Below are 16,530 nucleotides of genomic sequence, written 5' to 3'. Positions count from 1 at the left end.
TTGAGGACTTCCTTGAAAAGCAAATAGAGCCAAAATTTTTTTATGAATACTTCGTGTCTTTAAAGGTGAAAAAGCGCTATTTTAGATCCTTATTTATTATAAACAAATTAGCTGTAAATATTTTAAAAAATGTTGCTAACTTTGGCCCTAATTGACCTAGGCTAAATTATTTTTTTTAAAGTTCGTGTAAAAATACCATCTTGTAGAATATGTAAAAAAATGTTTGTGCCGGCCATAACAAAAAAGCTATTCAAATTGTTTATAAGGAAAAATTGACGAGACTTTTGCATAATTATTTATTACTAATAAATACACTTTTTATTAACTTTTTTTAAACAAGTTTGAAAGTTTAGCTTATGATATTTTCCTTGACACCTGCAGAATGGTTCTAACATTCTGTTTTTCTGACTTATTGTATTGCAAAAAAAAGCTCTCTGGGATAAACAATTTGAATAAAATATAAACAATTGAATAAATCGCTTCGAAATTTTTGTCACATATTACGCACTACAGAACCCTCATTTGACAAAAATTTCAAAGCCATATACTAATTTTTACAATAGTTATTGCAAAATGATTTTTTTTGCAATTTAGACCTTTTTTCTCAATTATATTAACAATAAATCAGTATATCAATCTGTGTAATACGTCATTTTAAAGATTTTTCCATGCTCACGAAGATGTTTGTACTAATGTAACCACAAGGTACACTGTTTTCCATTGATTTGAGAAAAAACGGAAAAAATGCCGTTTTTCGACATTAAATTGTTTATAAATAAAAATGGCCGCCAGATCCTACGCAGGAAATAGTTACAATTTGTTCTCATAGGTATTACCTGTCGAAAAAACGCTTCAGTACCCTGGCTGCTCGAGTGTCACGAACAGGGTATATTTTTGCCTTATTACCCTGGCCTAAAGGAAATAGCTTCAGAACAACATTAAGAAAATATATGTTATTGAATTTTTTTATAAATTGTTTCATCAATGAATAAAATCAATGATATTAAAAGAATTTATTAAGCTACTTCAAATGTAGCTGTAATTATGCACCAAAATTTTAAAGCAAAACTTACATTTGACATTCTATTTATTTGATAATGTCAAATTTTATACTATAACCCGTGATCGGAGTAGTACCCACTTTCTGTCACTTGCTGTTTCGTTTAGTAAATTTCCGACTTATTTCGTATGCTTTAAATTTAAATGATGACGCACAGGTAAATAATCCTGGACTCAACTGTATTTAATATACTCTGAGGAGATTGGTAGTGTACATACATCTCTTCTTTTGTATATTAAAGTCAGATGGTTATCTCGAGGAAAGGTACTAACCTGTTTTCTTGAGTTACGGGACGAAGTGAATGCTTTTTTTTTAGAACACAATTTTGAATTGATAAGTTGATTATTTGATAGTAATTGGTTACTTGAAATTGCCTATTTAGGTGACATCTTTACAAAGATAAATGAACTTAATTTAACCTTCCAGGGAAAACAAAGTTATTTATTGCTCATGAAAAAATTCTTGCATTCAAGAAAAAAATAGAATTTTGGACAATTTGTATGCTCTCCAACGAATTCGATTGTTTCCTAACAAAAAGGCTTTTTAGAACAACCCCTTCTTAAAGGCTTTTTAGAACAACCCCTTCTTCTAAAAGGCTTTTTAGAAGCAGAAGGGGCTGAAATGAAAAACTTTTAATAAGTAGGTATCTTCCAAATGAACAGCAGATTAAATATCAAAATGAATTGTGGATTAAAAACCCATTTATTTTGAATGCAGGTCCTTTCACCATGTCATTGGTAGGAAACGAAACTTTTATTGAAATATCTGATTCATCATTGCAAAATAGATTTAAATTAATGCCATTAACGGAATTCTGGTGCATTATAAAAGATGAATATCCTCCATTGTCGCAAAGGCAAACTGCTTTTACCATTTGTAACCACATATATATGTATCAAACATGGTTCTCAACTTATTTGTCGACAAAGGCTAAATACCAGAACAGACTTGATGCCGAAAATTTAAAAGTTCTGTAAAAATTGTAAATGTAAATTAAAGTTGTTTTAAGAACCTGTGTATTAATTTTAAATTACTTTTTGAAGAAAATAATTTTTTTTTATAATAATTGTCATCCTTGTTGCATATAATCCAGGATTTCTGCAATAATAGTCTGCAATAATAGATTATCGGAGAATAGGCCATTTTTGGGAAAAGTTATTTACCAGCAATTTTATTGCTGGAATCGAATCTTATGATTGTATATATTAATACTATAGGTATGCAAAGTCCGCAGATAGTGTGCTACTTTTTTTATCAACAAAATGGCGCCCGAAAATCGTGTTTTTTTCAATATTTGCTCTATAACTACAAAGATTTTAACTTTACACCAAAAACACTCAAATAAAAATTCAGCGCAATTAAATTCTGCATAGAGACGTGTTTTTTCCGATTTACTTAGACGAAAACTTTCCCCGGAAAAAGCGGGTTTTTCCAACAAAATATTTAATTTTCAACTAAACTTTTAGATAAGTAATTGTTAATCAATAATTAAATAACTTGGTAACGTCAAAGCCCTTTTCATATAGAATATATTTCCAGAAGCCGATGGAAATTGAATAAACAGTTTAGCAACAATTGAATTGCTAATTAAAAATTTACGTTCACTATAATAACCACAATAATTATGATGCATAAGAATAACTATGATTTTTTCATAAAAAGAGACTATACCTATCTAATGTACTTTACAGAATTGAAATTGGACTATTTAGGCGGCCTCAGGAATATTTTAAAATTATAAAGAATTTTTTGGCTTATAAACAAATATAATATCTCGGGAAATATTAAACTAAATTAAATTGTAAAAACGGTATTCGAAAAACAGTAGCAGGACGCTTCATTTAAAAGAAAAAACGTTTAATTATGATGAGTAGTTCCTGAGATACAACCGGTCAAAGTTGACCGGAATTTACGACAAAGATATAAACAATAGGATCATAATTTTCAAACCATCACCTTTTTATTTTTGTCCTCTTTCTCCACACCAATGTTCATATCCTTAAAATACTCATAACATATATTATTATAATAAAAACTATCGATAATACGTGTGAAAATTGCCAAAAATAGCAAAATTCCAATCAAAAATTAGGTTGGAGAAAATGTAACCCTCAAAGTTCAAAATCGGTATACGTTAAAAAAATGCATTTTCTCGGCTTCCCATGGAGCAATTTCCTTCATTCTTTTTTTGTTCCCAAGTAACTCGAGTAGAGCCATCGAACTAACGCATTATTAAATGTCAAACTTGCTTTTGTTTTGTTATAATAAATTAATTTATTTATTATAAAACAAAATTTTAATTTGTTTAAATAAAAATTGTTTAAATAATTATACAGCTTTCAAATGAGAATATTTATGTTTTTAACATTAAAAGGTACACTTGTAGTAAGTTTATCTAAAAAAAAGCCTATAACTGGAAAAAATATGTAGTTTTCTGTTCTTATAAATAAATTAATCTATTATAACAAAACAAAAGCAAGTTTGACATTTAATAATACGTTAGTTCGATGGCTCTACTCGAGTTATTAGGGAACAAAAAAAGAATGAAGGAAATTGATCCATGGGAGGCCGAGAAAATGCATTTTTTTAACGTATACCGATTTTGAACTTTAAGGGTTACATTTTCTCCAACCTAATTTTTGATTGGAATTTTGCTATTTTTGGCAATTTTCACACGTATTATCGATAGTTTTTATTATAATAATATATGTCATGAGTATTTTAAAGATATTAAAATTGGTGTGGAGAAAGAGGACAAAAATAAAAAGGTGATGGTTTGAAAATTATCATCATATTGTTTATATCTTTGCCGTAAATTCCGGTCAACTTTGACCGGTTGTATCTCAGGAACCACTCGTCATAATTAAACGTTTTTTCTTTTGAAAGAAGCGTCCTGCCGCTGTTTTTCGAATACCGTTTTCACTATTTAATTTAGTTTAATATTTTTCGAGATATTCTATTTGTTTATAAGCCAAAAAATTGTTTATAATTTTAAAATATTCCTGAGGCCGTTTAAATAGTCCAATTTCAATTCTGTAAAATACATTAGATAGGTATAGTGTCTTTTTATGAAAAAATCATAGTTATTCTTATGCATCATAATCATTGTCGTTATTATAGCGACCGTAAATTTTTAATTAACAATTCAATTGTTGCTAAACTGTTCATTCGATTTCCATCGGCTTCTGGAATTATAATCTATACGAAAAGGGCTTTTACATTACCAAGATATTTAATTATTGATTAACAATTACTTATCTAAAATTTTAGTTGAAAATTAAAGATTTTGTTGGAAAAACTTGCTTTTTCCGGGGAAAGTTTTCGTCGAAGTGAATCGGGAAAAACACGTCTCTATGCAGAATTTAATTGCGGTAAATTTTTATTTGGGTGTTTTTGGTGTAAAGTTAAAATCTTTGGAGTTATAGAGCAAAAATTGAAAAAAAACACGATTTTCGGGCGCCATTTTGTTTATAAAAAAAGTAGCACACTATCTGCGGACTTTGCATACCTATATTATTAATACATTCGATTCCAGCAATAAAATTGCTGGTAAATAACTTTTCCTTGTATTTTGCTAATTAGCCCAGAGTATAAAAGTGACTACTAAAAAGGGTTCCACTTATCAAGAAGTTTAAAAAACCCTGGTCTCTACAATCTATGCGACTATACAAATCAAAGAACAGAACTTACAATACAATAATACAATACTTACAATACAATAAACACTATTGATTTGTTTTTATATCAAATTTCAAATAAAAGGGTTATAATGCAATAATCTTTTTATATTTGGCTGATTACGATTCTGTCAGATTTAACTAAAATGTCATCCAATGATTCTCGACATCCATAAAATTACATATTATGCCGTCAAAATTAATGACACACTGAAAGAAGGCTCTGAGAAAAACTTTATATGGTGCTTCTCAGATGCTTTTTTCAGTGCGTCACAAGTGACAGAAAAAAAGGTACATCTATGATTATACATATTTATAACTTTTTTCTAGTTTTTGATAGATGGCGCTATAATCGGAAAAAAATTCTTTATTGTAATATGATTGCAATCTAGTAAAAAATCAAATTAATCATGTTTATTGAATTTATAAAAAGGTATGTTCTTTGATTTGTATAGTCGTATAAATCGTACAGATTATATTTGTATAGGTAATATGTAAATCATTTTTTTATTATAGCACCATCTTTCAACAACTAGAATAAATGTTACAAATGGGTATAATCACCGACGTACCTACCGTTTTTTCTATCACTTCCAACTTAATGCGTTAGAAAGAAATCGACAAACTGTGATGCACTGAAAAAAGTCTCTGAGAAGCACCATATACTCCAGGGGTGGGCAAATACTTTAAAGCGCGGGCCAAAATGAAATTTTCAAAATGTCTCCTGGCCCGGAGGACTATAAATACCCAGTATGTACGCTAATGTTTTTTGTGGAGATTTTTCTCTAACTAAGAAATTTTTTTGACAAAAATACTATAAATATCATTTTAAAGCATTTGGATAAAGACAGTTGACTGTTAATAATAATAAATTGTCTTTCTGGTGTGTACATGCGAAAAATTTGTTCCCAGTAAAATAACGAAATTTTTAATATGGTCCATTATTAAGCCATAACAAGGATCCAGATAAAAAATGAACTTCAGAAATTCGATCAAGAATAGAGTAATCAAGAGCAGCCTTTTTGAAGATGAGGAAATTTTTGAGTAACCAAAGATTCAATTTGCAAATCTGATATCGAATGGTAAAATGTTATGTCAAGTCAACCATCATAGACGAAATTCAAAGGAGGCAACTGATCTGGTATTGTCATGTACGACGTCAATAGATGACAGGCTGCCAAAACAAATTTTAAAATGGACGCCAAGGAAAAGAAGGAAGAGAGGAAGGCCGAAACAATCCTGGCTAGGCGGCATTCAGAAGGCAATGTCGGAAAGGAACCTTCATCCTGACGAATGCAACAACAGACGAAGCTGGAAACTTACAACCGGAAGGTGGAGAACACTAAAAATTCGGGATAATAATAAAAATATTATGTCACTCTATTCTTCTTTATTGGATTGTTAATGCTGACTTAATGAAAAAGCTGCAAGCTTTTGAAATGTAGCTTTTTAGGGGAATTTTGAAAATACCATGGATCGATCATATTCCGAACAAAATGGTATTACACAGAGTGGAAAAGGAACAGAGAACTTTTTACCATCATTAAAAGGAGAAAGACAGCAAGGAGAGAGGGCACATACTTAGAAATGATAACATAAGTAAGTTGTTGTAAATTGTTGCAGCAGCTGATTATGAAGGGTAAATGGAAGAAAAAGAGGTCCTGGTAGACGACAAATACCCTGGCCGAAAAATATTCGCAACTGGACCGGGTTAAACACACAGACGCTTTCAAGAAAGCAGAAGATAGATATGCATTATTTATACGAACACTAATACTGTTGATTTCAGCAAAATCGCATAAAAGAGATTAAGTGCGTAGGCGCAAAATTTCGAACCAATGCTTTTTAAATGCATTCATTTTTTTTCAATCCTGAGAAAGGTAATAAATATTTTTGAAAAATTACATTATTACCGAGGGCCGAAAGTCCCTTAGAATAAACGAAAAGTTTCTTTGAATGATATATTTGAAATTAAAAACCATACTAAATTTTCTCTTTTTTTTAACTCTGTAATAAACATTATAGGAGTTTTCAGGGACTTTCGGCCCTCAGTAATAATGTAATATTTCATTCTGCGTTTAAATTTTTCAAAAATATTAGTTTTCTAAAGCATTGTGCCTACGCTCTTAAAACAATTGTTCGAGGGATTTCTCAATGGGCCCACCCCTGCATATACTCTATATTTATGTACAGTCTGAAAAATAAAAGATTAACCATGAAAATCACATCAATAACTTATTTTGTAAAAAGTAAAGGCAGTTTTTGTTTTTATTTTATTCAGAGTTGGACCACCATCTCCAGATAGCTATTTCTGCATCTATGCATCTTCAGTGAAGCTATGCAGTCACAACTCTAAACCAAATATTAACACCGTGCCTATTTAAGGGAAAACATCGCGATGCAATGATTCCACCTTTGAGACGCAAAAACAGTGACATCTCTCGTAATACAAGGAAGACGAAAAGCCCTAGATACAAAGTTTACTTATTGTGTATTTGCTGTCTTTTTCTATAACAAACGTTTGTTATTTATAGAAAAAGACAGCAAATACAAAATAAGTGATTGATGTGATCGTTTATTTTTCTGACTGTAGTAGTTATTTGATAGTTTAACCCGTTAGCGCCGAGAAAAGAAAATTCTGTTTATATGCAATAATTCTGGCAGAGAAATTACCATTCGGGGATTTGTATTAGTTTATATTTGACTAAATTAGAACTATTTACGTTTTTCAAATCGTTATCATGACTTGCTTCTAGGTCTGATTGTACATCTCCTAGACGTTCAGAGTTTGCAAATACAACTTCCGCACCTGCAGAAAGTTGACGAGCATTCAAGTTTTGATTCAGACGATTCAAAAAACATCTCTGTTACATCATCTTATATTATTGTGTATTTGCTGTCTTTTTCTATAACAAATGTTTGTTATTTATAGAAAAAGACAGCAAATACAAAATAAGTGATTGATGTGATCGTTCATTTTTCCTACTGTAGTAGTTATTTGATAGTTTAACAAATTATTTCTTTTTGCATTTTATGTATTACATACATTAGTTTTTGTTTATTATTTTTGAGTTAGATATGTGTTGTAACTCATACCTACTTTTAAAATTACAAAATTTTATACAAGCAAATTTTACTTTTTTAGGGAATGCTTGACACTGTGATTAAAAATTTACCACAAGAGAGGCAAATTTTACTATTTTCTGCAACTTTCCCTTTGACAGTTGAACAATTTATGAGAAAGCATTTACGAGATCCGTACGAGATAAATCTCATGGAAGAACTTACATTAAAAGGTGTTACACAGTATTATGCATTTGTCCAGGAAAGACAGAAAGTGCACTGTTTAAATACTCTATTTTCCAAGGTAGGAAATCTATTTTTACCTATATAAAGACTGTTTAGTTTTAAATTAGATATACGCACTGTAAATGGCAACACTGTTTCCCCTCCATCTAATGCACCAGATTCGCGACAATTCATTCAGTCATTCGTCATTCTACAAAGGCAATGCAACTCATTCTCATAAGCAATGTTGCCGATTTTAGCTCGTCCTTCATTCGGGTATATCTAATCAAACATTAAACAGTCTGTATCATGAATCTATGTATATCATAAGTGATAGTCTATTCTTAATAATTTATTTTTTATTGCAGTTACAAATTAATCAAAGTATTATTTTTTGCAATTCTACACAACGAGTAGAATTGCTGGCGAAGAAAATAACAGAACTGGGTTACTCATGTTATTATATCCATGCAAAAATGGCACAAGCACACAGAAACAGGGTGTTTCATGATTTTAGGTCTGGTTTATGCCGGAATCTCGTTTGTTCTGATCTGTTTACAAGAGGTAGGTTCAGGTAGAAATTGTTAATGAAAGACTATAGCGATATAAGATGGTCAAAAATGCCCCCGCACCGATCAGCCCCGTGACTTATGTTTTCGATAAAGAATGTAAAATCACTCATTCATACAAATTTTTAGCTTCCCTGAGACATAGAACCCCTTGAGTTGAGGAAAGAAGCTTTTTTCGATTTTTTTTGGCGAAATTTTGCTTTAAAAAATCTGAGAAATTTCAAGAAAAGAAAATGTATCTTTTGAGTACCTACAAAACAGTTTGATTTTTTTCAGATTTTTATATTGAAAATTGGGCCTAGGAAAAATTATTGAACATTTCAATAAATTTTTAGTTTATATGTTTTGGCCAACTTTTAGATAGATTTTTTTTTCGTTCTTTTAATGGGTTAAACGCTTTACAACATTTTTCTTTCCACGTTATCAAGTCCTATTGTAAAAGTCCCTATTTAACTCTTACAAGGACAAAGACCATATTTAGAAACCACGTTTTTTATCATTTGCTCACTTTTTTTAGTACCTTCTCTCAAAATCAGATATTATCCTTTGCTCAAGTACCTTTTCTCAAAATCAGATAATTAAATGAGTTTTCCATCTATTATCTGGCAGGCCATGAATCTTTATTGTTAAAGTAATAATTTTCAGCCTAAACATTCTTAAAATCGTAAAATCTTAGAATAGGTACCAAATGAAAGTTGTTCTTAAATTTACAAAATTCTATTCGCTTGGTCGCCGAAAATTGTTAAAAATGTCAATTATTTTAGATTACCAAGTGGCAAAAAATTTATCGTAGCCACATGAGGATATAACCAATCGATGCAGAAAAATTTTCTGATTTCAGTGATATAATATATCACTATAATATAACTCAATATCGCCCAAATTGGCGTTTGGTAACTTTTGCCTTTCAACCGTCGATTTAATTTCAAATACAATTTTAATGTTTTTTTTATTATTTTCAAGGTATCGATGTACAAGCTGTTAACGTCGTAATAAATTTTGATTTCCCGAAAATGGCTGAAACGTATCTACATCGTATAGGTAGATCTGGTAGATTTGGTCACCTGGGTATTGCAATAAATTTGATCACCTATGACGATAGGTTCTCCCTTCACCGTATTGAACAAGAACTTGGTACTGAAATCAAACCCATTCCTAAAGTTATCGATCCTAAACTATACGTACCAAAAGTGGATGATGAAGAAATCGAAACAGGAAAATAATAAGTGTGGCAAATATTAATAGTGTGACTCGATGACTCAAAATCGTGTAAATATTTAGAGGACACAAAAGCAAAACTGAAAAAGTAACTTTAATTTCTTTTTCAAAGAAGATATTTTTTGTTCGAATGTTTATACAGAATGATAAATGATAATATGATAATTTAATTCATTTGTGATATTTATTACAAAACGATTGTTAAATTAATGCTACATATAAACAAATTTATTGATTCTAAATTGATATAAAATCTTTACTTAATAGATATATTGTAATATATCAATTATTGTGATAATAAATTTACAATAAAAATGATTCAATATAGAAATTTAAAAAAAGCAGTCTACAAGGAACTTCAAAATGTTGAAAAAAATTAAGGTTATCCAAAATGACTGAATACCACTATTTAAAAAGGTTTAAATTATCAGAAAATGTAAGTATTCGTACATTTTAAAGATTAAAGTAAGAATTATTTGATTTAATAATAAGTCAATAAACACAAAACTTTAATAATTCCAGCTATTTGCTTATGTGTAGCAGCTAAAACGTCGATCTGTAGTAATATTTAAAGGTTGTTTATATCATTATGGGGTTAATTTTTTTCAGGAAGTTGAAAAATAGACTGTGACATGAATAATTGCTTCATAGTCGAAATTCGAGGTTCTACCTGTTGGTATTAAAACTATTTTTTAATCAAATTAAAATAAAAATATTAAATCATACTTACACATCCATACATAACTTAATATAATTATTTATTAATTTATCATATTTAATATATTTAATAACATATCCCCGGAAATTTATTAAAAGTGAAATCAAGATAAAAAGATAATTTTTTAAATTAGACAATTATTTGATTCTTTATTGTCTTATTGATTATTTTATCTAAAATATTTATTGTGTCTGTGATCAAACTTAAATATTTATAAATGTTTGAAATGTAAGTAATACTAGTATACTTACATTTTTGTTGACTACTACGTGAGACAGGTTAGTTTTACCCTACTGATGATTCGTTGTTGCGATAGTAATCATGCTCAGTACGTGAGGAACCGCAGGTTCGGACATTTGGTTAACGTACTTACTTGAGCGGATAATGGTGTGAAGCTACCATCCTTGCGATCATCCTTGAACGCTTCTAAGGCTCTATCGTTTCTAGTCAAAGGTGACAGCAGTATCTCTTAGAGTTCTGAGAGTCGAAAGGCTCAAAAAATCTGACTTTACTAGGCAATTGTCGCATGTGCCCTTATTTCCGCTGAGATGATTGGTTTACGGTGGCATCGATCCTTGCCAGTAGACCAGATCTTTAGACGGACAAACATGGATATTATAATCTTTTCATGTTGGAACTAGGAATTGTCTATAGACGACGTGCATGGCAAGGTATTGTACCTCGTAGAACAATTTCCAAGCCGCGATTTATTGATACTCAGCCTCCAGTTTGGGGGGTTAGACAAGACCCATGGTTTATAATAAAAAATAAAACCTTTTCTGAGTACAACTAAGAACTGCTAACTTGTAATAATGATTGGAATACAAGAAATAGTTCTTTGCGTGCATTCTATTTATTGACCAGTTAATGTTTAATTTTTGGTCTAGTGCTGTGTAGGTATGTATTAATGTTGCAAATTAAAAAATAGATTTTATGTGATATTTTGTTCAAATACAAATCCGTACTTTTCATTTGCTTCTATAAACTTGACAGAAAAGTAACTTTAAATAAATTTTATGTTAAATAAAATTTGATATATATGATAATAATGTATTATGAGCAATTATTCTATCGTCATTTTGAAACAACAAAGTTACCCATGTAGTTTCAAACTTTCTATTTTAATTTCTTGAAAAATGCTAACTTAAAATTGTTTATGATATTGCTGAAGAAATTTAGTCCAACAAAATCTCCGTTTTTTCAGTACTATCGTGTTACGATTATCATAGTGATCAGTGGTGGATTTTCACTTTTTTTTATGAACGAAAGACTATAAAAAAGTGTGGGGGAGAGAAGAGACTCCAAAAAAGTGATTAAAAGTGACAATTGTTTATGGGGGATTATGTGATAGTGTACGCTCATACGTAATGAATTTCAGGAGATTTTTATGTGTAGTAACTGTCAGATCTTTCGGTTATTACTTAACTAGTGATTATTAAAAGATCAACCGTTAAATATGTCTAAAATTCAAACGATTTCATTCTTTTTAATATTTTTAATATCCGAGACATATTTAACACCTTTTTGTGATATTTATGAGGACGTTATAAATTCAACTTTCAAAATTAAAACCTTTCAATTGTTCTTGTTATTTTCTAGACAATCTCAACTTATTCTTTTTTATTACTGGGGGGAAGTTAATGTATGTAAAGTTGTTACACTTATGCGAAAATTCCTTTCATTTATCATTATTATTTATTTCACACAAACTGGGTAACGATTTTTGCATTGGTATAACAACATAATTTTGTTACAAAAAAATACAAAAAGCAGGGATTTTTTATAATTGGTTAACTTAATTATACATATCTTGTAAAGTTTGATAATGAATACACACTACAGTACAACTTTCCCAAAGTAGCTTTACTAGGTAGACATTTTCAACAAATAGTCTGTCAATACACTATTGTCTAAAATTTCTATTGTGGTGATTATTAGTACAATATTATCTAAGAAGAACTTTTTAAAACTTAACAAATATACAGGGTGTCCCCGAAAATAGTGCGTTCCGTTAAGGTATAGATATAATACACAATGTAGAACAAAAAAGTCCTATAACGTTTTTTTCTAAAGTTTACCGTTTCCAAAAAAAAATTACATTGTTCGCCATATAAGCGAACTTTTATTTTCATAAAATTAACTAATTTGGCATCACTCTACAAGAACTGTTTGTGATTTAGTTTATTGACACCACAAATGTAGGTCAGACAGGTACACCTGCAACATAAATGTACCACCCCATGTTTGAAAATCCAACAAAACAAGAATTTGTTTGTTTGTTTAGGATGAAGACAGTATTAATGTAAATACTTTGGCTAAAATGCTGCAACTATTTTTGAATTGTGATTGTCTATGTTTACATTTTTATATACATAGTTGCCAGATTTCAATTTGCATACCAAAATGTATTTTGGTTTTTTAGCCAAACGGTTACGTTTAGAAAAAAATGTTTTTGTTGTAGACTTTTTTGCTCTACATGGTGCTTTCTACCTATACCTTTAAGGAACGCACTATTTTCGGGGACACTCTGTATACAAGTGAGGACTGAATTATGCCCCTGACGAGTTTTAGTAATAGTTTTACACTATGTTTACCAAAAGGAGGAATTACTTTTAAAATATATTAAGAGCGTTGACTTAACACTTTCTTTGAATTGCTGTATAAATGGGCACATGAGACAGACATCTGATATTGGCCCGGAGCTGAAAGTGTTAACCCTTTAAAAAAACCATGAAATCTTTTATAAAAGGTATATTTGTTAAAATCCCTATACAGGGCTACATCATAAAACAAACAGAACTAGTTTTCAATTGGTTGAAATCGGTTCAAAGTAAAAATGTTATGGTAAAAACCCTTTAAACTTAATCCGTCATGGGAACATATAAAAATGATGTGATTTCTTCTTGTTCTTGTAGTTTCATGGCCTCCACCTCTTAGGTACTTGGCCATGATGTGATTTTACACATGGATGTATAAAATATCCAATGTTTCACTCTCGAGGTACCATTGAGCTAAATTTGACTTGATCACATCATGGCTGTGTAGAAGCAAGAACGGATTAAGTTTAAAGGGTTTTTACCCTAATATTTTTACTTTGGTGGTTAGCATGTTCGATTCAAAAAACACTGATGATCGGTCAACCGATTGAAAACTAGTTCTGTTTGTTTTATGATTTAGCCCTGTATAGGGATTTTAACAAATATACCTTTTATAAAGGATTTCATGGTTTTTTGTAATAAATGGTATACAGGAAATTTTTTCCTCGTGGATTTGTTAACCCTTTAACGTAGAGACGCATATATTCACTTGCATCAAAATGTACTTCAGAGCGAGAAACACATTCATTTCTATAAATAATTAATAAAACGTTTATCTTGTGTGCTTGTTTATTAAATTCTACACTAACGAACTTGTTTACCACAAAAGTCGGGAAATGCATAGATGCGCGGAAGTGTTAAACTGAAGCGCACGGAAGAGCAAGGCCCAAAAACACCATATATGGGGCACGGCACGTTTAAAAACTGCCGTCGCGAAAGGGTACTATAGGGAGCTATTTTCTAAAAATTTCATTATTAGATCATAATCATTATTCAATTACGACTGTATCAGTCATAGCTTATCATAAGTTTAACCACATTTGTTCTCATTGTTTTAAGAGAGCATTCTTGTTCTGTTTTGTCATCTTGCCTTATACCTAAAATATTGTTTTACTGCACAGTTATCCTGCTCTCAAACTAAAAGGAAGTATAACATAGTTAATAACAAAAAAGCCTTCATTAAAACAAAATTAAAATCATAGATTGTTAATTATTGGAACATACGAAAGTTGCTTCTAGAACTAAGTTAGCGCCCCTTTTTTTGCAAAAAAACAGACGAGCAATGAATCCGAAGAAGGTAGCTCCTGCTTTCGTCACTAGCTGTCAGCCCAGAAGAACGAAATAAAACAACTAAAGCTGCAGAATCTTCCACTGTCATGCTGACTGATTCAGGTTTCAAGTTTGTTTTTCCAGAATTTTAATAAATTATTATCGAATACATATTGCTGGGACACAGAGATAGAGAGAACTGATTAAGATCACCAGATCTGAGAAACCAAGGGGAAGACCCAGAGAGAGATATCAACATCCTGAAAGTGAGAAACTGGAGGGAACTATGCACATATTAAAATGAGTGAAAGAAAGCCAAGTTATACAACAAACTTTGACAACATACAAGAGGAATGCGGAGTGATTCTCTGCAATAAGCGAATGGGAGAGTTGTAAGTAAGAGTGGCAAACATTCCATCCAGAAAGAAACGCCTTCATGATGATGAATATCGAATACACCATCTACAATTCCGGCCGAATCTTCCTTTATCTAGCATCTATCTCGTGGGCTGTTTGGTATGAGATTTAAGTTTACCAATACAATTTGTTTATAATACTAAACAACTCAAATATTTACAAAAATTTTTGTAAATATTTGAATTGTATTATAACTACCGTCACCATATATACAATTTTGGGAGTGGTGAATAGAAAATAAAATAATTTTTAACTGGTTAAATTCAAATAGACGAAAATGAACAAACAATATTAACGGTAAGCATCTACAATTATTATTGACCTGAAGAAATTTTGAAGACATATTTATGACAAAATAATAATTTTAACACCTGTAAAATCATTAAATAATATTCACCAAATTGTACTTAAGAGATTCGCCTTTCAAATATATCTACTTAATTTTTGCTACTGTGATCATGGATTAATTGGTAAAGCTGTTTTGGGAAACTGTTATCATTGTGTTCTTGGCTTAGGTTCTATTTTCTGCTCTAAATTATTTTAAATTTGTAAAAAATAAATCAAGCATTCCCTGCAACATTGTTTTATTTTTCTTAACGAGTGTTCTGCTATGACAGAATTTAGTCTGCAGCAACAATAATAAGAATTATTCTAAGATATCAAATACCGACTTCTCATAAAATGGTAAATATGGCAATATCGACGCAGATTAATCTGTGATGAAGATGAAAGAAGTTGGCTACGGTAATGTGGAATGTAAATAAGCCAAAAGAATCAGAATGCTCAACGAGATATTAAGGAGGGGGGTTTGAAATTGAAATCAAAATTTGTGCATTCTTGTTTTTTTTTGACACTATCCTCTAAACTCCAAAAAATGGATTTTGCTGTGGAAATCAGAACTCATCACTGGATCATGTGAAACAAAAATTGAAAAAGATTTTATATGCTTATGAGTTTCTCGGGGTAACGCTGTCGAGTTTTTTATTTTTAATGATTTTTAAGTCCTTGGTATCAGCCGGAAGTAAAAAAAACTAAATTCTTTGTAACAAAAGGGTGAAAATCAACATATTTACTATTGTTCAACAAAAAATGAACATAAAATCAAATATATCTCGATAGCGTTACTTCTAGAAATGTCTAAGGAAAATCTATGCAAAATTTCAGGTGGATTGGTTAAGTAGTATTTAAGTTACAATGTCCACCACCTTTGAGAAAAGGGCCTTAAAGTTTTGACAACTTTGTCGTCTTGTTCGTCAAGTCATACAGTAATGCACACCTGAGTATATTTTTGAATCGCGGAATAATCTACAAAAGAGAAGGGGAACAGTTGAACGTTTCTCACTACGCTCAAGCGTGCTGGCGCGAAACAGCGGCAAAATGAGTCGAAGGTAGAACTATTTAACATGCTGTTTCTCTGGTAATTTTACTCCGATCAATCTGAAATTTTCAGAGCATTCTTTAAGTTACGCACTTTCATCTAAAATAATAAAAAAATTGAAAATTTCAAATCATAACCTCCTTAAGAAATTTGGCCGATAATTTGCACCTGGGATTTGGTCGGGAATCGAGTTCTGTTTCTTCTGAAAATGGCAGGTACGCCGTTGCTCCCGCTTGGCGGCGCTAGTATAGTTGGGGTGGGGGGCGGGGGGCTCAACGTTTTGACAATTCGTGAAGGTTGTATATGGTGTTTTTGTTTACGATTGAATAAATAATAAAT

At 30.8% G+C, this 16,530-nt stretch overlaps 1 protein-coding gene across 2 annotated transcripts in view; it reads left to right on the top strand.

The window, feature by feature from the left end:
* Positions 1 to 15,390, top strand: part of LOC114343399 (ATP-dependent RNA helicase me31b) — a 51,021-nt gene extending 35,631 nt beyond the window's left edge. For both annotated transcript variants that reach the window (XM_028294216.2, XM_028294215.2), the window contains exons 7-9: positions 7,883 to 8,104; positions 8,394 to 8,589; positions 9,558 to 15,390. In XM_028294216.2, coding sequence (XP_028150017.1) covers positions 7,883 to 8,104; positions 8,394 to 8,589; positions 9,558 to 9,817 — 678 coding nt within the window. In that variant the 3' untranslated portion in view covers positions 9,818 to 15,390. The remainder of the gene's footprint in view (positions 1 to 7,882; positions 8,105 to 8,393; positions 8,590 to 9,557) is intronic.
* Positions 15,391 to 16,530: the final 1,140 nt, after the last annotated feature.

Source organism: Diabrotica virgifera, chromosome 3 (genome assembly GCF_917563875.1).
Source record: "Diabrotica virgifera virgifera chromosome 3, PGI_DIABVI_V3a".
NCBI lineage: Eukaryota > Metazoa > Arthropoda > Insecta > Coleoptera > Chrysomelidae > Diabrotica > Diabrotica virgifera.
The sequence above is the reverse complement of the archived record's forward strand: the minus strand, read 5'-3'. Positions and strand labels throughout refer to the sequence as shown.